This window comes from Macaca thibetana, chromosome 7, assembly GCF_024542745.1.
Source record: "Macaca thibetana thibetana isolate TM-01 chromosome 7, ASM2454274v1, whole genome shotgun sequence".
Classification (NCBI taxonomy): domain Eukaryota; kingdom Metazoa; phylum Chordata; class Mammalia; order Primates; family Cercopithecidae; genus Macaca; species Macaca thibetana.
This window is the reverse complement of record NC_065584.1, coordinates 147,155,658-147,177,128: the sequence shown is the minus strand read 5'-3', so window position 1 is coordinate 147,177,128 and position 21,471 is coordinate 147,155,658. Positions and strand designations below refer to the sequence as shown.

The following is a 21,471-nucleotide window of genomic DNA, read 5'->3' as shown; positions in this document are numbered from 1 at the left end:
GTCTTGAACCTGAACCCTACAGGAGGACATGATCCATGGTGGGCTACATCCTCAACAACACTTTTGTGGTCCCTTAGCACCACCCCCCACCAAAGGCTACGCTCTAAAAACATACCCTAGCGCCCTGCTGTCCGGCCCCTTTCTTGGAGGTGACACGAGGCATGTAGCAAGTGAGCCCGTATATGGTCCATGGTGCAGCTGGCTCAGTGGTCATCAGAAATAAAATTCTAGTTAAGAAGCTCCAAGGAAGGCCAGCACCAGAAAACAAGGGGATGAAAATAAGTGAGGCAACAGTTGCAAAGGCCTTTGGTGTTCTCAGTCAACCCAGGGCTTTGCCTCCATATTCAGGGCTGTGCCAAGTCACGCAATTGTCATCTAGGTACCTGGAGACCCCCTTGAGGCTCGGCCTCACAGGTGTATGTGTGTCTGCACAATTCTATTTGGACAGCACACAGGAGGGATGTAGTGTTATCAAGGACAAGCTGAAATAGGCTTCACCCACTGATGTTCATGGGCCAGGAGGGCTGAATCTAAGAGGAAGGACGGGATCTCAGGATTCCCTGCCAGCCCTGTTCTCAACCTTTCACCCCCGTGGGCAACAGAAAGGACTAAGGACCTTGCTTCCAGCTCTGCTTTTTCCTTGGGAACCTGACACTCTTAACCTTCAGGGGCCTTTGTTCCTTCCCGTGACACAGGACAGAAGCTATGTCCCACTCCAGGGGCTGATGGGATGAACAAATGAACAGGTACATGTGGAAAATCTCAAAAAGATGAAAGCCATATGAATGCATGCTGCTGGAAAAGGAGGCAGACTGGTGCAGAGAGGTAGCCAGGGTTGTGATTCCCGGCTAACCTGGGTTTGAATCCTGGCTACTCCACATATTTACTTGTTAACTTATTTACTTACTTGGAACATTCACTTATTCCAAAGTTATTTAAAGTGGCTCACATACTAGCGACTATAGTTGTGTGGTCTTGGGCAGTTTAACTGAGCTCCCTGAGCCTGGTTTTGCTTATCTGTGAAATGGGGAAGAACAAAATATTATCTCACTGCAGTTGTGAGGGGAAACAGGATTGGGCCCATCACAGCATCCGATATGCGGTAGCACTTGATAAATAATAACTCTATTACTTTGCAGAGGCACGTGAAATAGCTAGGACACTTAAATGAAAGAGGACAACAGAATCAACAGTCCACTGGCAATTTTCTAGAACATTTTGTTTTACTGGGGGAACATCCTTGAAAGGAAATCCTTTTTTTTTTTTTTAGATGGAGTTTTGCTCTTTTTGCCCAGGCTGGAGTGCAATGGTACGATCTTGGCTCACTGCAACCTCCACGACCTGGGTTCAAGCAATTCTCCTGCCTCAGTCTCCCAAGTAGCTGAGATTACAGGCACCCGTCACCATGCCTGGCTTATTTTTGTATTTGTAGTAGAGATGGGGTTTCACCATGTTGTCCAGGCTGGTCTCAAACTCCTGGCCTCAAGTGATCCACACATCTCGGCCTCCCAAAGTGTTGGGATTACAGGTGTGAGCCACAGAGGAAATTCATTCTGTATCCAAAAAGATAAGAGATTTAGACTGGGCTCAGTGGCTCAAGCCTGTAATCCCAGCACTTTGGGAGGCCAAGATGGGCAGATCACTTGGGGCCAGGAGTTCGAGACCAGCCTGGACAACATGGTGAAACCCCGTCTCTACTACAAATACAAAAATTAGCCGGGCATGGTGGTGGATGCCTGTAATCTCAGCTACTCAGGAGGCTGAGGCAGGAGAATTGCTTGAACCCGGGTGGCGGAGCTTGCAGTGAGCCAAGATCACACCATTGTACTCCAGCCTGGGCGACAGAGCAAAACTCCATCTCAAAAAAAAAAAAAAAAAAGATAAGGGATTTAAAAATGCTAAGCTTCTCCCTGCAATACTAAACTTCTCAGTAAATATGACCAGCCCACAGGGTGATCCAACGAACTACCAGTGTTGATTAGAAAGGAATGTTGCTCAAAGACATAAAATGTGGGGTTTTAAATTGGCAGCTTTAGAAAAGTGTTATTTGAGCCTCAAGAAAAACCCTCAATTCCTTTCTTGTCGAAATAAAAGTAAAATGGAGAAAATCATCTCCTGGTTTTGTGCCTTGGGGGAAATTAAAGGCCTGGTCTTTATGAAGTTTTGGATCTGATTCCAGTTGGAGGGGGTCTAAGGAATCCTGATCGCCTTTCCTTACTTCCTCAAACAAAACAAAACAAAACACACTGGTTTTTCCCAAGCCTTAAAAAACAACTACATCTGAAACCCGGTCAAATGTAATTTGCTTGGGATAGCTTGTCAAAGTTGAAAAGGCAAGAATGGAACTTATCTGACAAAGATAGAAAACATGGAAGAAAAAAGTGGCTGGGCATGGTGGCTGACATCTGTAATCCCAGCACTTGGGAGGCTGAGGTAGGTGGATGGCTTGAGCCAGGAGTTTGAAACCAGCCTGGACAACATAATGAGACCCTGTCAACAGAAAAATTAGCCAGGCATGGTGGTGCACACCTGTTGTCCCAGCTACTTGGGAGGCTGAGGTGAGAGGATTGCTTAAGCCCAGGACGGAGCTCAAGGCTGTAGTAAACCATGATTGCACTACTGCACTCCAGCCTAGGTAACAGAGCGAAGCCCCGGCTCAAAATAATAATAATAATAAGATAATAGTATTATTACTAGGTTGGTGTAAAAGTAATTGTGGTTTTTGCCACTAAAAGTAAGGCATTTACCTTTGCCTTGGGAGGCCGAGGCGGGTGAATCATGAGGTCAGGAGATCGAGACCATCCTGACTAACATGATGAAACCCTATCTCTACTAAAAATACAAAAAAAATTAGCCGAGTGTGGTGGCGGGCGCCTGTAGTCCCAGCTACTTGGGAGGCTGAGGCAGGAGAATGGTGTGAACCTGGGAGGCGGAGCTTACAGTGAGCCGAGATTGCGCCACTGCACTCCAGCCTGGGTGACTGAGCAAGAACCCATCTCAGAAAAGAAAAAAAAAAAAAAAAAAGAGTGGGTCCAATGGCAGCGGGGCATCATTTTCCCACCTCCAGCATGTGTATCTTAGGCTGGAAAATTTGAGAGAATTCTAAAGCAGACATCCATTTCATCTGGGGGAAAAGGCTGCGGTTCTCACCACAGGCGCTTAACAAATGATTGCGCCAGCTTTTAAGGCATCTGGTATTTCAAGTGGTTACTGCAGATTTTCCTCCGAGACAAAGCTTTCGTCGCTAAATCTTTTCCTCAGCATTTCCATTTAGAAGTTGTGGCTCATAGGATCTCGAATTCTTTCTTCTTCTTTTTGTTAAGGGGAAACTAATCTTAAATAGCAAAGCTGCTGGAGGCTTTTAACTTTTCCAAAGAAATAAGTTTTCACAGTGATGTTAACAAAGGTTTGAATTTTCCATGAAAAATAAGCAGATAAAGCTCCTGCTTGATGTTCCAGGGCAGAGCTATGACTTTTCCTGTAATTGTCACATTCTGGAAAAGACCAAAATGCTGACCTTGCACAGCCGACTGCGAGACTGCAGCGAAGGGAGCAGCTTCTGATTTCCCCTGGATATAAATATTTTCACATGCCGTGATGGGGGAGCCCTCTTGGGCAAACAAATAATTCCACAATCTTGGAATAAAAAGCTACATTGCTTCAGGGATCCCCTAACTTTCTCAGTTTTCCCCAAATATCTGTCTGGCAAATGTACACAAAGAATTTTCCTTAGCAAGCCACTGGAAATTTTATATTCTCTCTGCCCCTTTTCACTCCAGGTCACACGGCTCTCGTGTCTGGAATGTAAAATACATTTCAAGATGTAACAATGAAAAGGAAAACCTTAATGAAAACGTCAGCTGCTACAAATGCAGGGCTAATAACCAAAGTAACCTCCTGTACTTTTAGCAACACATTCTCTTTCCTTGCTGTTTTGGCATTGTTTTATATTTTGGTTCAGTGGTCTCTGTTGTAATAAAAAAAAAAATCTGCTTGTGTCACACGTTGGGTGGGTAGCTTACAAGAGCTCATGTGGAAAGGGCCCTGTAGTTAGGGAGGCCAGCAGTTAAACTAAGGCAGATGGTGGTAGATTCCATTTTCAAAGGTTTCTGTGGACAGATAGATATCCAAACCTCCCTTGCCAAATTCTTTTTGTTTTTTTGGCTTTGAGATGGAGTCTCCCTCTGTTGCCTACGCTAAAGGGCAGTGCGCAGTCTTGGCTCACTGCAACCTCCACCTCCTGGGTTAAAGCAGTTTTCCTGGCTCAACCTTCCAAGTAGCTGGGATTACAGGTGCATGCCACCACGCCCAGTTAATTTTTGTAGACAAGGGGGTTCACCATGTTGGCCAGGCTGGATCTTGAACTCCTAACCTCAAGTGATCCGTCTGCCTCGGCCTCCTGAAGTGTTCGGATTACAGGCGTGAGCCATCGCGCCCAGTCCACATTTTCCTTTTGTCCAAGCAAACTTTTCCTTACTGTAACATAAGTTCCCTTACATGTTTATGGAGTTCAAAATTACAGGTTAGTCAAATGAATTATAAATCTAGATGATCTTACTAAAACAGGGAGTCTATTTAAAAATAATAATAAAAAAAAGATAGGCCTGTGTTAGGAGTCAACAGAATCTTAATGTCGGTATCTGATAACTCTCTTTTCTTGGTAGTGAGTTCACAGTCATTGCAAATAGAATTATTCATGCTACAGCCTAGCCAATTATTCTAATATCTCAAAATGCAGGCACTGTTAGAGACTTAAGTAATCCCATGCTAGATATATATGTATGCAAGTACATATATATATATGGTACTCCTATTTACATGCATTGTTACCACACACATTAGAAAGTGATTTGTTTTGGGACTTCATTTCTGTAACATCTCTGGGAGTCTTTGTAAAAACATACTTAGACCTGACTCCCAGGAGAAATAGCAGCACTGAGTAACTTGGGGACAGTGACTGTCACCATAAGGAGAAGAGAAGACCAATTACAACCTTCTGCCTTGACAACTTGGTTCATTTAGGCACGTTTTGAACAGGGTTTGCACTCAATAAACAGCTTGCTGAATTTCACAGAATGTAATTACCTTTATCTTTCAAGTGTCCCTGTAATCCACTCCATTAATCTTCATTTCCAATTGGGCTTCCTTTCTCTAAGAAGCCGTGTGGTTCCCCAAGCCCTGGACTCCTTCTGTTTGTTCACACTGATACAGATGCTATGAGGCTCCCTGGAGCTGCACCTGACCCATGTCCTTCCCAATGGACCACCCCATTAGAAGTATGAGAGATGGCAGCTCTTAGAAAGTGGCCTTTGGGGCCCAACTTTGGCTACTGTTAGACTCTTACGGGTACAGGCATTCTAAAGCCAAGTCTACACTGGTCACTAAGGAAAGGTGGTCTAGGAAAGGCAGGGAAGTAATAAAAGGAGTCCACAGGACGTATGGGGGAAGGGATCTGGGTCAATTCTTAGCCACCCAGAATATTCAGGCAAGACTTTGTTTCATGAAAGTAGCTCTTTCTAGGGAGAGGGACAGCTAATTTTCATACTTGAATGAACCTTTGGAAAACAAAAATAATTGCGGGGGATGTGCTAACTGGAGTAGGAAGTGACAAGATGGCAGCCTCACGCTTGGGCATGCTAATAGAGACAGCAGGGGATGGGCCTAGGGACAGGGGACCTGGTAGAACACTGTATACAAAATCCTTCTGTCTGAAAGCCCATGCGCCAGTTCTTGGCCAGTCTGCCCCATAAGGGGCAGTGAGCCTTGAGTACAGCCTGGAGCTGCCTGGGTCTGGACCTGTGCTGTGCAGTGGTGGGGAAATAAACTGGGCTCTGGTTACTGGGCTGGGGTCTTCTAGAGTGGAGCTAAGCTATGAAGAAATACCCAGGAGTGGGCATCAGTGTGTGTGTGTGCATCTTAAAATAGGGGTCTTAAGGTGGCAGACCTCCTCTGGTTCCGCCGTGGCTGCTGCCATCTGGCCCTGGAAAGCCAGGTGCCCATAGTCACTGGTCATTTGTGAAGCCAGTCCTCCCAACTCCTCCGGGTTAGTAACCGACTTAGTCATCTGGAAAAAGAAAACAAGCAAGACACACACACACACACACACACACACACATACACACAGAGAAAAGCATGAGAACCATGTGTTAATATCACTGGAAGCCAAAGGGTTTCATTCACTTTTAAGCTCCTGAGGGGGTGAAGGCCAGGCCTTGCATTTGGGGCTAGAAGCTGGAGAGGGCAGTTCAAGCCAAGTCCATGCTGCACTGCACACAAAAGGCCAGAGCCCTCGCAGGGCCCTGCTCAGGCCAGATTCTGACCGGGCCAGTGGGGACATGCTCAGCGTTGGGGCTGTGCAGCTTGAAGCCAGCCCCCAGGGTCCCCCCTCTGGCAGGTGAGTGTGCCAGCTCCTCGCCAGCCCTGCTCTGGGGGGGTCACCAGAGGAATTCCCCCTAGAAGCCCCCAGAAGGCACAAGCCCTGTTCGCTTCTCACTCCTGGGCCCAGGCTTCTGTAGGGGGCTGATCTGGTCTCTGGATGCCCCGAAGCAGGTCCCACCCAGGCGAGAGAGGGCATGAGGACAGGGCTGTTAAGAAAACCATGAATGAGAAGTGCTGGATAAGCCAATGTTTTAGAGGAAAAAAAACTCATAGAGGATACAGCTTTGCAGTAAATTTGTGCCAAGGAATTACAAGGTTTTACCCACAAATTTAGTTAAGAGTAGTGTGTAGCCCACATGGTCAAGTTCTGCCTTTATTATGAAGATACTCGGGATTTTTCTCTGTTTCATAGACTGATGCATCTCAATTATCTAAGGTAGCTGGCATGCTAGTTTCTAGTGCTTCTTCTTCCTCTGGACAAAAATACCTTTAAATTCTCACAAAAGCAGTTTTAATCTACCACCCAGAAGGGTGTCAACTTGTCCCTCATCATGGGGCTCCCCTCCTGTTCCACCTCCTCTTGCTCTGGATAACAATACTGTCTCTTTATTTGTGGCCTTTTAAGACCTTGATTTTAAACAGCCTTTTAAAATACCTTTTGAATGACTCTCCATCCATCAAGGCAGGACAGGAATGTCCACCCCATCTAAGGCATGTGTACAAGGACACGTCCCAGCCTTCAGCTGAGATGTGGCCTCCAAGGAACGCACACTGAGCTGCACGAGAGTGAGTGGTGCCACGCACTGCTCCACTGCGACCTGCCAACAGGTGCACTGGGTCACTCCTTATGGGGTGAGGAGGGCCTCTTTCACACAAGGAGCCAGGCCAGTTATCTCAGGAGTGACCATGCAGCCTGAAGCTCAGCTCCTTAAGCTCATGGACACCCAGGGTCAGGCCAGGGCAGCCCAGGACCTGGCTCTGGAGACATTCCAGAAACACCATGAGGCTGCTCAAACATGTTTTTACCGCTGCTGCGCTGTGCTTCCTGCTCATCAGGAATCTGCGCTGAAGGGCTGCTGGCTCGGACCTAGGATCCATCCCCCACGCTCCCGAGAAGGACAAGACTGGGCTCAGCTCCAGCTTTTCACAGAACACTGAGATGGGTGTACCATTCCCCAGCCTGAATTCTTTTAAACAAGCCTGGCACAACCACAGAGTTTCCATGAATGAATGGCAGCAGCCAGGGACGACTTTGTGGTCCAAGCTCAACCTCTAGTGGACACACGATTACATGACAAAACCACTCAGAGGGGATCTGGGCACAGCAACCACGTGGTGGCTCATTCTGGTCACTCCAGCGAGGAAGGCCCATTGATTTCTCAACCCAGGCTTCTGTGGCAAGTATCAAAGAGGCATGTTTCCCCCGAGAAGGACAAGAAATTTTATCTTATGGCATCTGAGCTTTCAAAAGTTGAGAGAAACTTTTTCTATGGACTCCTATCAATTCTTTGGGAACCACATTTGTCATCTTTCTTATAACTGCTTAACATATCAGAGAGCATTCACTTTCTCTCAATGCCATTTGTATCTAAGGATCTATATAATACAGTTCTGGCTGCATTACATTTTAGCAAAAAAAAAAAAAAAAAAAAAAAAAAAAAGCCCAAACCAAACATTACCTCCAAAAGTCGTATGCCTTCTACTGTCAGGAATTTTTTTTTTCTTTTTACATAACCATACTGTTTCATTTTGCCTGAAAGATGGCAATACCTTATTGTCCAAGTATTATAACTTGATTTCATCAAATAATCTCATCTCTGTTCTATTTTATCCCGAAATATCTTCTCTTGCACTGTTATTTTAATCTACTAAAAACACCTCCAGTCCTTTGTGAGGTGAAAAGGATTCTTCCCCTTTCTCCTTAACTACAAATTCCTTGTTTTCCCCGTCTTCTCATTTTCTCTCCTTCCTTTGCTCCTCTGTCCTCATGCCCAAGTCTCAGCCACCTTTAATTCCCTCTTGCAGCTTTTTCATGAGATAAGAACTACAGCAGACTGGGGCTACCAGACACAGGCAGCCAGAAAGACCACAGATAAAGGACAGAAGCTGGAGCCCCTGAGGGACTAGAGAGTGGTCTGGGCTCTCTCTCCGACACAGATCTGGGATTTGCAGGCTCAGCGGCGGCAGTGGATAAAAAGGCAACTAACAGTGGGGAGGGCAGTTCTCTCCCCTCTTACCATTTCCTGAGCTGTCACCGCAATGGCTTTGGAGTATTTAACCACAGTTGTCTGATAGTCGACAAATGTTCCCTTTGGTTCTGGAGGAGTGCCTTCATCCAGCTACAGAGGAGAGGAAAAGAATCCAAAGGTCATAAGAAGCCTGGTGAAGTGTAGACTGTATTTATGAGAATTAGGAACTTTGAAAAACAGAGCGGGCCTCCGAGATTCTTTCGCCCAGTGTCAACTCAATTGCCCAACTTGTGCAATAAGGACTTCAACAGAAGGGCACATAAGGCATTCGGGGTACATGTCAAGGAGAGGCTCCCAGCCTTGCCTGAGAGGAGCGGGAGGCCTTCCAGAGGAGTGATGTTTCGGCCAAGTCTTACCAGGCGAGGAGTCTGCCACATGTAAAAGGTGGGAAAGGCATCCCAAGAAAAGGGAACAGGATTCAAGCACATGGAGGCGGGGGCCAGCCTGACACTTCTAGGGAAGCGCAAAGGGGCAGAAGATGAGGTGGGAAAGGAGGCGGACTATCCATCAGGAAGCGCTTCCTGAGGAATGGTAGAGTCCATGGCTATCCATGGAACCCTTCTTTAAGAGCACAATTGGGGAACAGAAGGAATTAGAAGCACCAGAAATACATTGTTGTTCACCTGACCATAAATGCAATGCAATAGGAACTGAGAGAAGGGCAAGATCACTGTGGGGTGGAAGAACTGAGGCAATGGGACTATGTCCCTTGAAGGCTTGGGGACATACTGGTGTAGGAGATTTGTATTCAAGATCTGCTTCCAAGGCTTGTGAATGAACCACAGGCTGGTTACTTAAACTCTGATCTCCAGTCCTTCAGTGTTAACTTCCAGGCATCACATGGTTACAGTAAAAACCAACACTACACCTGGTCAAGAACTACATATAGGAAGAGGAGAGAATGTGATAATGACGATGGTGATGATAATGTCAGTGATGAAGAAACAGGCAACCCATCTTCACCACCACCATCCTCACCATCACCACTGGTTGCTGGATGGTATTCCAGGCGAAGAGACAAAGTGAACAGAAATGAATACAGGCAGAGCGAGTCTAGTGAGGTCAGCCTGACCTGAATAGGAGGGAGCTGTTGACAGCAGTGGGAATGAGGCTGCATCTGTTTTATGGAGAACCTTGAAATCATGAAGACAACAGTGGGATCTTGGGTAGGCAATGACGTATTTGAGATTTCCCTGGCAGCTCTGTGCCATAAATTTCAGTCAGAGAAGAGATTGAGGCCAAGTGGTCAATTAGGAAAATGTTAGCTGGTCTCTTCAGTGAGAGCTATATGTCATGAGCAGGCATGGACTGCACTGTGAGTGAAAGGAACGCATCACTGTGGCCTATGCATGATGTGGCTGCATAGCCCAGCATATAATTTTCACCAAACTATTAACACAAAGTCCACACTAGACTTTTTTAGCTTTCCCTATCAGGCAGATAGATGCTGTATCCCCATCACGGCATGGGGACCCTGCTAGTCAAAGGAGACTGAACTGCATACTCATTCACTTGTTGTAAATTGACTGAACATCTTCTAAGCCTCAGGCCATGTGCTAGGAGCTTGCATGTGAGATGTGACATCACTACCAACATGCCAGGATGCTGGAGCTGAAGGGCAGCTCAGAGCTCTTGGCCAGTGGCCACCTGCCAAAGAACCTTTAACTAGTCTGAGGACAATGGGAAAAGAAAGAACAAAGTAGTGACTAGGATTTCAATTTCATTTATCTGAAAGGACTTTCCTTTATTCTGAGATTATAGCCTTCCTCCTTTTGTGGGTGCTAACATGACCTTTCTTTTGTAAAACAGCAGTGATGTAGATAGCACAGTCTTTGTCTGTTTTTGTTTCTTTAATTTTCTTACTTGGCCAAAAACAAAAACAAAACAAAAACAAAGAAAAGAGACCACATCACAAAATCCCATAGGATCCTACTAACCTCACTGAATGAGGAAATCAAGGTTCTGAGAGCTTGAATGCCTGTCCAAGGTCACCCGGAAAGCTGATTACTTCATACTCACTTGTGAGTCTCCAAACCTCCCAGTGCTCAGATGACGAGACAAAATCTCAAACAGAATCTGTTCCACAGTGGAAGCCCCCAAAGTGTCAAGAGTCACATCCAAGTTAGAATTAACTCTGGCTACACTCATGTTTTTCTATAATTCACTGGCTTTGAGAATTTCAGACATGAGTCTAATAGTATCTCAGAGTTTTAACCAAGTTAACGAAATTCTGAGAGACTATGCCAGCTTTCTAATGCCTTGCAGCACAGGGAGCCAAAGGACCTCAAACATCACTTAATTGTAAGTCCCCAGCAACAGGCTAAGCAAAGGGAGAATGGGAATGGGGAAGAGGTGTTATGTGGTGCCCTGGATGTCAGGCCAGGGTAGATAAGAGTTAGGGGCAACATTGAAACCACAATTATATACTTTGCAGAACTGAGCGGGGAAGAATAGCTCCTGGCCTCTGTGGCTTGTGTTGGCTGGCAGTTCCTAATTACTGCTATCAAGTAACACCTGACTTATTTCCAGCCCATCCAGAAGAATCCAATGTGTCTCTGGCTGAGACAGCACAGGCTATACCACTAACAGCAAGTGGTGCAGGGCCTGCTCTCTCTGTCCACAGTCCATCACAGTGCATAAGGCATAGGGCTATCAAAGAAAGACTTTGGATCTGATGTCCATCTTCCTAGGATGTATGGAATCTTTCCCTGTCATTTGAGAGGTACTGAAAAATATCTTCTCCCAAGAAGAAAAAGATTATCATTTGCATTTCTAATTTGCACCAAGAAACCTTGGGCTCCATTATTTAATGTCCTTGGGTAGATACATGGTTTATTTTCAAAGCTCTGGTGTTCTGACGTCCTGAAAACCAAACAAATCTACTGAGACTTATCCAAAGGCCTTGAGAAGAGGGAAATTTCACTCATTTTCTGCCACAATGTCCACATTTGCAGCATGAGAAGCCCACAGCAGAAACTGATGGACGATTTGACAAAGTGGAGCCTGAAGTCTCTAAAGGGAGACACAGCATTCCATCCTGGGCTTGTTATGTTTGTTCCTAGGCTGACAATGACTGCATAATGCCTAAGGATAATTATTCTAATTATAGTTACAGCGTATCATTTCTTCATGGAGATATGAACAACCAATCTTCTCTAAATTAGCAATTAAAGACTGCTTATTATCCTGAAAAACCTTATTAATGTATTCACAATCTGACAATGGACATTTCAAAACATAGATGATGTCTAAAATTCTTGGCATGCTATCACAGGATGGCAATTAGATGCTGATGAACAAGCATTCTTTCTAATGAATGTCAAACTTACATGACTAGTGAAGGATTCTTTGGGGGAAAGAACAGGAGATATGGAGTTGAAACTGTCTCCAGTCATGTCACCCTAATGATCCAACTCAATTGATGGGTCACTAAATGAGAAAATGATACTCATGTTCTCTTATATGTCTGTAGCCTGCAAGGGTTTACCAAGGGCTTTTACATATATACTATTTCAGTGGTTTCTGTGCCTGGCTAGATATCAGAACCACAAGGAGCATTTAAAGAGTATGTTAAAATGTAACTCAATTGAGTGGGTTGGGGGTGGAGCCTCGGAATCTACATTCTTAAAGCTCCACATGATTTCAAAATAGCCATTCCAAAAGCTAGCACTTGGGAATCACTTTTTTTTTTTTTTTTTTTTGGAGACAGAGTTTTGCTCTCATTGCCCAGGCTGGAGTGCAATGGGCACGATCTCGGCTCACCGCAACCTCTGCCTCCTGGGTTCAAGCAATTCTCCTGCCTCGGCCTCCTGAATAGCTGGGATTACAGGCATGTGCCACCATGCCCGGCTAATTTTGTATTTTTAGTAGAAACAGAGTTTCTCCATGTTGGTCAGGCTGGTCTTGAACTCCCAACCCTAGGTGATCCGCTTCCCAAAGTGCTGGGATTAAAGGCATGAGCCTCCATGCCTGGACAGGAATCACTTTTATTTCATTTTGGCAATTGTTCCCCCACAACAAACCCTATGAAGTAGATAATCAATTTCCATCTTACAAGTGAGGAAACCTATGATATCTTTTCCATCTCCATCTTTTTCTTTCATGTAAAATTAGAAGGAAGGGCACAACTGGCTTACAAAAGTAATGCATTAATAATAAAGAATAATATGTTGGATGTGTGACTGGATATCTGTACATTAACTAGAACCTTCAAGAAAAGTAGAGGCTTGTTGCTAAGAGCCTTGACAGCAGCTTACAGAAAAGCACGCAAGGCCCATGTGTGAGGGAGATGAGGGAGTGGAGAGCCCTGGAGCCCACGCCCACCTTGCTCATAGCCTCTGCAATGGCGTCCACCATGCCCCCAACCAGCCCCACTTCACTGGCAGCTTCGTTCAGCGTCACCATGATGTCGTCCACCGCTTCCTTCATCAGCTGGGCGGCCTCTGTGATGGCGTCATGGGTGTGCTGCGCCTGAGAAGGAAGTGTGAAACATTTCCTTAAGCAGAAGAGTGCAGTGCTCAGTCTTCTAAGAATAACCTTCAAAAGTAGAGTGTAAAACCATACCCCCACAATGGAGCACAGCAATGTATTCTATTCCTTCCCTTTCTTTATGTTTGGCCATTTGTTTGCAAAGTAAATAAAAATCAGAAAGACAAATAGAAAAAGATCTCTTTTTACAATCAGGGAAAAATAAAACTGCAATATCAAACAAAATCTTATGACATGACTAATATTATATGTTACTATGTTCAGGACTGAAGAAACAGAATGCCACAGGTCCCTAAATATACAACATATACAAGTTGACACATTAAAAAAATAATATAATGAAAAAATGTGCTTAAAATAAATGTACTTCTTTTCAAAGTCGCCCAACACACTATAATTCCCTATCTAAAGATAAGATTGGATTACAGAAATGTAGGTTCCTCTAAGGGAAATGTATCTGTGGAGTGCCTAATAGGCTTTGAAACTATGTCACAAATTATATGCCATGAGGTTGGAGAAATGCATGCAGCCCTGTAGGTAAAGCCCTGAGTACCCATGCATTCCTTAGACCATATTAGGAAGCAGGTGTTTCACACCTGTGTCAAGCAGAGTAGGGGTTAAGTAAATCAATGGATGAAAACAATGAAATAACGGCAGTCCTGGGCTCCCTGAAAGACACCTCAAGTAGTAGCAAGATGCCGGGGGGAACAGACAAGCCAGGCAAACCTGGGTTCTAGTTCTGGCTCCACTGCTGGCTCACTAGGTAAGTGGCCCTGGGCTTGCAGTCCTCCTAGGTAAAATGGGGAAAACTACAGCAACACTAAGCAGTGATGGATGATATGGCTGCAGGCGCCTTGTCATTTATAAGGGCAGTCTAGGAGGAAATCGTGCCCTCGCTCTGCAAAATCTGACCTGATGTCGGGTTTTTAGGGTTGGAATTGCATTACATCCAGGCATTGGGTCTACTCATGCCGTGGCCATGGCCGCCCTGAGCCACTTTGTTGGGGAAGTAGACCCTTTCAAAAGGCCAAGATATTGCATCTTTACTTTGGTAAATGAGAAGGTAAAGAAGCCAGTGGAAAGCAGTAAACGAGAACTCACTGGGTGATTTTCTAAACACAAGAGAATTTCAGAGGCTATGTGAGCCACAGGAATTGGCCCTGTCTGAATCGAAAAGCCATAGGAAGCAAGAAAAGTTATTCAAATATGACATCTGATGAGATGGGAAATATGTTGATCATGGGTGGTTATCCTTGAGGCAGCTGTGTCAGGATACACAGGACTGTCTTCGGGATGAGTGAAGTAAACTGGTAATTCGGGCTGATAGCTGATTTCATGGCACAGAGATGGTAAAACACAAAATGTGCAGATTGCTTTATTTTGATGATAGAAGTGTGAAAGGTGATACCTCTTGGACCTACTCTCCAGAAAGAGCATCTCATACATTTTTATTCATACAGAAGGTGAAAGGGAGGGTGCATATTTCTCTAAGTCTCATTTAGAAAGAGATGATGACTGTTGAAGATACAAAAATGCCAGCAATTCTACACATTCATATGAAAATTAAGTACACCTTCTTGGGGAGATGGGAGCACTGCCTGCCAAGGATCTGTACTCTCATGCAGGCTCAGGAAGGTTCAAAAGCAAATTTGGGGGGCAGCAGTAAATCACAAAACTTTTTGAACTCCTTGGACAATTTAAACGACACTGTCCTGTACCAGGTCACCAAAATCTATGAAAGCATATCCTTGCTCTTGGCAATCCCAGAAATGAATTACCTCCCCATCCACTCATGCTGATGAATTCTCTATAAGGCCTGCTCTCCTTCACTGCTCATGGTTAAGTTTTTCACAGATTCTTAGAGGGTCAGCCCAGCATCTACCTCTTCTATGAAGCCTCCTCCAATTACTCCAGGCCTTACCCAGGGCCTTTTCTTCTGAACGCCAAAGGCAAGTCTCATCTTTATCAGACAGCCTAATCTCAAATCACACACACCTGCTAGTAGAGCTCAATAGTTTCAGACACCCAAAGACACAGTTGGATCTCAATTAAGGCCTGTTTAAACCACCGACAGCAATCTCATAAGTGGCATCAGTCGGCCCAACAATGAGGTCGTTATTTTAGATTCCAGAGGGGTTCCTTGTTACTGTTCCTCATGGCACCACACAAGAGGAAAACCAGATTCCATTCTTTTTCAGACACACGTCTGAAGTCCGGCTTCCAAAGGAGCCTTGTTTCTTTATTACAGCACTTCAAATACAAAGCCCAGGATAGCAGGCACAGACATCACAGGAGTATGGAAAAATGGGAGAAGGCCACAGGGGAGCAGATTTCAACTTTGGTAGAGGGAGAAAAACAAGGAATAATTAGAACTGCCCAACAGTGGAGAGGGCTGCGCTTCTGCTGGAGTGTTGCAGGCGGAATCTGTGGGGGCCCATCAAGGATACTGCAGAAGGGAACTGGGCGGGGTGGGGATGAGTGGAGAAGGGAGCACTGTGGGGTTGAGAATACTGCAGAAGAGCTCAATGGAGCGAGGGAGAGGTTACACTGCAAATGCCTTGGTAAGCATGTAATTCATTAACACCAGGTTCTGGGCTGCCACTTTTTTAAAAAACATAACGACTATGTTAGGCACATTATCTCATTTAGTCTCTACCAGTATCTTAGGGAGGCATTCATAATTGCCTTCATTGTTTAGCTGCAGAAACAAAGAAATGAAGTAATCTACTCGTGAGAGGCAGAGGTAGGATTTGAATCCAATTATGTTTGACCCCAAAGCTTGTGCTATTTTTCACCAAATCAAAGCTACCCGTAACTATCTGACAAACCTTTATTTCTTCTGCAAACAGGGATATATAACACCTAGCACATGGCAAATAAAACCTAGTAAATATCTGTCCAAAGAATAACACTCAAGGTGATTAAGTCTCTGCATCAGGCATCTAAGGAAAGGGTTCAAAAAAGCAGACTGGTAGTGTCCCAGGCGCACTTTGGGCTAAGCCTGTCAGGGTTTGCAGAAAGAGAGCAGGTTGAATGAGACCAGTGAGGGACAGAGGTGATCACCTGCCTTGCCTTCACTCATCTTGTTCTACTTCATCATCTAATGCTTTACTGAAAACTACTTCACCCTGGTGGAAAATTATTCTAGACACCACTTTCAAGCAGAGGCTGTTACCAGAAAGCTTACAGGGCTGACTATGTGTGCTCTATGGGTGGGAACACAGGAAACTAAGTCCAAGCTGGATGTTGTGGCTTGCACCTGTAATCCTAGGTACTTGGGAGGCTGAAGGCGGAGGATTGCTTGAGGCCAGAAGTTTGTGATGAGCCTGGGCAACATGGCGAAACCCCATCTCTGATGGCTGGGAGCACAGTCAGCACTGTAAGCTTTCCGGTAACAGCCTCTGCTTTACCAGAAAGGAGAAGCTGAGGTTGTGAGGTTCCTTGAGAGAAAATAAAATTCCACAAGGAGCTCTGAACATACAGTCCAAGCAGATGTGTTCATGTCTTAAAAATCCAGAAAGGTCAGGTGTGGTGGCTCATGCTTGTAATTCCAGCACTTTGGGAGGCTGGGGTGGGTGGATCACCTGAGGTCAGGAGTTCAAGACTAGCCTGGCCAACATGGTGAAACCCCATCTCTACTAAAAATACAAAAAGTTAGCTGGGTATGGTGGCACACGCCTGTAATCCCAGCTACTCGGGAGGCTGAGGCAGGAGAATCACTTGAACCCGGGAGGCGGAGGTTGCAGTGAGCCGAGATCACACCATTGCACTCCAGGCTGGGCAACAAGAGCGAAACTCTGTCTCAAAAAAAAAAAAAATCCAGAAAACTCCTACTTTGAATTATTCTTTTAGTACTGAAACCCTCAGGTAGGAGTGGGGACACGTGGCAGTAAACAGCCTGGATAAAAGACAACCCAGGAGAGAGTCAGAAGGTAAGCTCTGCCTCCTCCAGTTTGGGGAGGGTGCAAAGGGGGCTGGCACGACTGCAAGGCACCCTGTTGTTACTCCATCACGGTCAAAATGGTATTTTTTTTCTCGCTCTATTCCACCACTTCAGCAACTCAACTTATTTTTCCAAAAGACTCTGAACGACTTGAGGGCAGTGGCTGGCTCTTAATATTTCAGCATCCCCAGAATGAGGCTCTTAATAACTGCCAAGTACATGAATGAAAAAATTGAACATAGAAAACTTAAGTCCAAGCTGGGTGCTGTGGTTTGCGCCTATAATTCCAGGTACTTGGGAGGCTAAAGGGGGAGGATTGCTTGAGGCCGGGAGTTCGAGATGAGCCTGGGCAACATAATGAGACCCCCATCTATAATTAATTTATTAAGTAAATAAGTAAATAAATGAGCAAGCACGCTAGCCAGGTATGGTGGCACATGCCTGTGGCCCCAGCTACTTGGGAGGCTGAGGCAGGAAGAAGGCATGAGGCCACGAATTCGTGACCAGCCTGGGCAATATAGTGAGACATTATCTCAAGAAAAGGAAAGTCCATGACATTATTCACACTGCTACTATGTTCAATGTTTCTAAAATAAGGACTGGTTGTGCCATTCCCCTGCTTAAAGACCGCCAATGGCTCCCCACTACTTACAATGAAGACCGAAGTCCGTAATGTGGAAGAGACCTGTCACCCTGCAGCCTAGTCCATCCTCCTGCCTGGTGGTCCCCCAACTCCGCATGTTCCAGATAGACCAGACCACTCACTATTCCTGAAGAAATCACAACCCTTTAATAAATCTACCTATGACTTTGCATATGCTGTTCTCTTTTCTGCACTTCCCAAGTTCAGAGTAAAATGTGGTGCAAGGTCTCCTATGACAGGCTGTCATCATACTTGGCCACTGGTATGGGAGATTTGTATATTAAACTGCAGTCTCTTAAGTACTAGGAATCGAAATGACATTTACTGGAGCACAATAGAGCATTCCTTTGTGCAAGCTGGGTGTCAGTGCTGAGCAGGGACCCAGCAAGCATTACAGTTTTCATTCCTGTCATCATCACACCATACATTTTTCCTCCCCAAGGATACTTGTCTACACATTCTGTCAAGAAAACAATAACTTTTATGTATATTTCTTCGTTTCCTCCCTAAGAACCCTGGGAAGGTCAATAGATTATTTCCGACCTCAGAGTGGGAGCTCAAATGCCACCAACAAGAACTGGAAGTGTTTTTTCCTGGAAGGACACATTACAGCAGGAATGCATGATGGCTTCTTAGTGGTCCTAAGTGAGTCCCCGAAATCCTGGACCATACCTTGGGGTTTCCGCCACCTTCTTTGGCTGCGTACAACATCTGCAAGGCAGACTCTGCGAGCGTCTTGGTCTGGTCCAGCACCGTCATCTGCTGCTGATGGTCAAGAATCTTGGAGGCCACACCGACTGCGGCTAAGATCAAGGGCTCAAAATAGCTTGCCAGTTGTGTCACCTTTTAAAAAAAATAAAAAAGCCACAGATGTATCATGTAAATACACGTGTCTCCTTCAGGGGCTCCACGGTGGGTACGGGAGGGGAACAGGACTGGGCTGACTCACAGGCAGAGGCAGATCTGTGGCAATTTACTGCTGAAAGCGCTTGCTAATTAATGTACTCTTTCTTGGTTTTTACTTCCTCCAGGGAGTTCTTCATCTTTCTAAATATGGCAGAGGTGCTAAGAAACCCATTCCAAGATCCAGAGTGAGATATGAGAATTGAATTCAATTTTACAAACTGTCAATTTCTATAAATTAACAACTTTTAAAAGAACTAAAGACGTCTTACAAACTCAGGAGGAAGGGGGAGTGGAAGAGGATAAGGTAGCAGGGGAGCAGAAAAAAGCAGGAGATGAAAGAAACCTTCAAAAGCTTTGTAGGAAGCCAATCCCAACTGCCTTTTGCCCGGAGCATTTTGACCAAGCCTTGATTTGGAAAAAAAGCACAAATGATTTCACATCAGCCTAGATGCTCTGTTTATGATTAGCCCAACTTGGGAGAACAAAAAAAGCTTATCCCCACAGGAACCACTGCCTCCGCACAGGCCCCCTTCCAGGAGGGCGATACCATGCATATCCATCCATGCTCACCAAAGCTCGCCTACCAGCTGGGCGCTGTGGGCCACGTGTTGCAAACATCTAGTGGGCGCATCCCCTGTGCCAGGCTCTCTGCTGAAAGTTTAACATCCATTTCCTCACTGAGCCTCCATAACTTTAAGAGGCAGATACACAGGAAGATACCGAGGCTTCAAGGGGTTGAGACACCTGCTCCATCTCATGCAGCTAAGAGCTGGAGACAGCGGCATCCCACCCCACAGCCCCAGCTCTCAGCTACCACAGTCTGTGGTCTCCGTCACTTTCATTGTGACTGCAGTCCTGCTGCTGTTGTAGCACTACACTTTTAGAAGTTTATCATTTGGTGTTTGGATGCCCCTCTACCTGGCATCAGAATATGAGATCTTAACATTTTGCTATATTCACTTCAGATACCAGAATCTATCCCCTCTCAGAATCTATTCTCAACTCAGAGAAAATACAATGGCATGAATCACACTTTTCTGTTCAATGCCTCATTCTGTGCGGTAATGACGAATGGCTAAATTATGCCCTTCAAGAGCACTTAAGTTCAAACCTTTAGCCAGCACCTTCCTTAATGCTTCTTCCCCTCACATGTTAGAAGGATGAGTGTTGTGGGATGTGGACAGGAAGACCACTCACATGAGCAGTCACTGGGCCAGCAGCAGCGGGTGGAGGACGATGGTGGGTGGTGGCTAGGGCAAAGTGGGGGAATGTGTCCAAAAAATAAACCTTAATTAGCGCTAAGAGTGAGACATGATTATTGGCCAACAATAAGCATATTTTTAATTGTTATCCCCTCTATGGTTATCTTACAAGAGGTTTCAAATCTGGTGAATAGGGCTGTTGGCAGCCCTTAGGGAGCCTTTGGGTGAATTTTAAAGGGGTCCTTTGGGCAGACATGAGTGACACCAGGGCAGAGCATAGGCTGAATTTGGTCCCTACTTCCCACTTCAGCCAAATGCCTTTGTGGAGGGCATGGCCTGCACAACCACAGGGAGCAGCTCCACACACCTGCATGTGATTTCATCCTCATCCCCAGGAAGGGCACTGGTGTCACTACCAAAGGGAATGGGGCACTAAGGGGTCATCGGGGCTGAAGGCTTTTAGGGTGGTCCTTTATGTCCTAAAGGAGGAGTCAAAATGTTTAATGCATTAGAATCTTACATGTTTTCTAGGTTAATTTTATTATTTTAAAAGTATATTTCATCAATGCAACTGTCAAATGTCAGCGGTTGCTGTGTGCTGAGAATCATTAAATGCAGTAACTAAATAGGAGCCCAGCTTCCCCATGGAGATAGCATGGCTGGGCCATGAAGGACGTCAGCTCTGGCTTCAGAATCACTGGATTTGAATCTTCCCTGCCAATTCCTTACTGAGAAATATTTAGCAAATTGTTCTAATCGCTCCCCTTCAGTTTCCTCATCTGTAACATGGGGATTAATAATAGCACTGAGAGTTCATCAGGACTGGTAGGAGGATTAGTGTACATGAAAGCCCTTCACCACGCTAACTGCCACATAGGAAGCATTCACTAAAGGCTAGGTGCTCACATATTACAGGCAAAGCTTTCTGAAGTCATGTGCTTTTCTCTGTATTTAGGGAGCTTAGCAAGGACTTTAACACCTTTAGTTCTTGGACATGACAAAACAGGAAACATCCTCCCTTGGGTTAGCACGTGCATTAAAATAACAGAATTTTGAGTATTTGGTACATGATGTTCATTCCTAGGTCAAGGGACACAGTGGATTGAATGGTGATCCCTCAAAAGATATGTCCATATTCAAATCCCTGCAACCTGGGAATGTGATCTCATGTGGAAAAAGGCTGCTTGCAGGTGCATTTAAGGATCTTGAAATGCGAATGTCCTGGATTAGCTGGGTGGGCTCTAAATCCAGTAACAAGTGTCCATCTAAGAGATAGAAGAGACACAGAGGAGCAGGTGACAACGTGATTATGGACGCAGGGATCAGTGTGATAGTCAAGGAGTGCCAGGAGCCACAGAAACACAGAAGCAGCAAAGAACAGATTCTCTAGGGAATCTACTCTACAGCCTCCAGAGGGAGCACGGCCCTGCCAGCTCCTGATTTTAGACTTTGGATGAGAGAATAAATTTCTGTTGTTTTAAGCCACAGAACTTCATGAACACAGCTGGGGTCTGAGAATTTGCATTTCTTATCACTCCCAGGTGCTACTGAAGCTGCTGCTCTGGGGCCCCCCATAAGCACTGCATTGAAGCCTTGGGGAAAATGTGGGTGTGAACTCCCAGTCCACGGCTCTTCAGGATAGAGGGCCCACAGACTGCCTCT

General features: G+C 45.4%; 1 protein-coding gene across 7 annotated transcripts in view; it reads right to left on the bottom strand.

Moving 5' to 3' along the window:
- Window positions 1-21,471, bottom strand: part of TLN2 (talin 2) — a 456,511-nt gene that overhangs the window by 55,660 nt on the left and 379,380 nt on the right. For all 7 annotated transcript variants that reach the window (XM_050797236.1, XM_050797240.1, XM_050797238.1 and 4 more), the window contains 4 exons: window positions 18,374-18,544; window positions 12,951-13,097; window positions 8,616-8,717; window positions 5,945-6,064 (listed from right to left, as the gene is read on the bottom strand). In XM_050797236.1, the coding sequence (XP_050653193.1) occupies window positions 5,945-6,064; window positions 8,616-8,717; window positions 12,951-13,097; window positions 18,374-18,544 (540 nt within the window). The remainder of the gene's footprint in view (window positions 1-5,944; window positions 6,065-8,615; window positions 8,718-12,950; window positions 13,098-18,373; window positions 18,545-21,471) is intronic.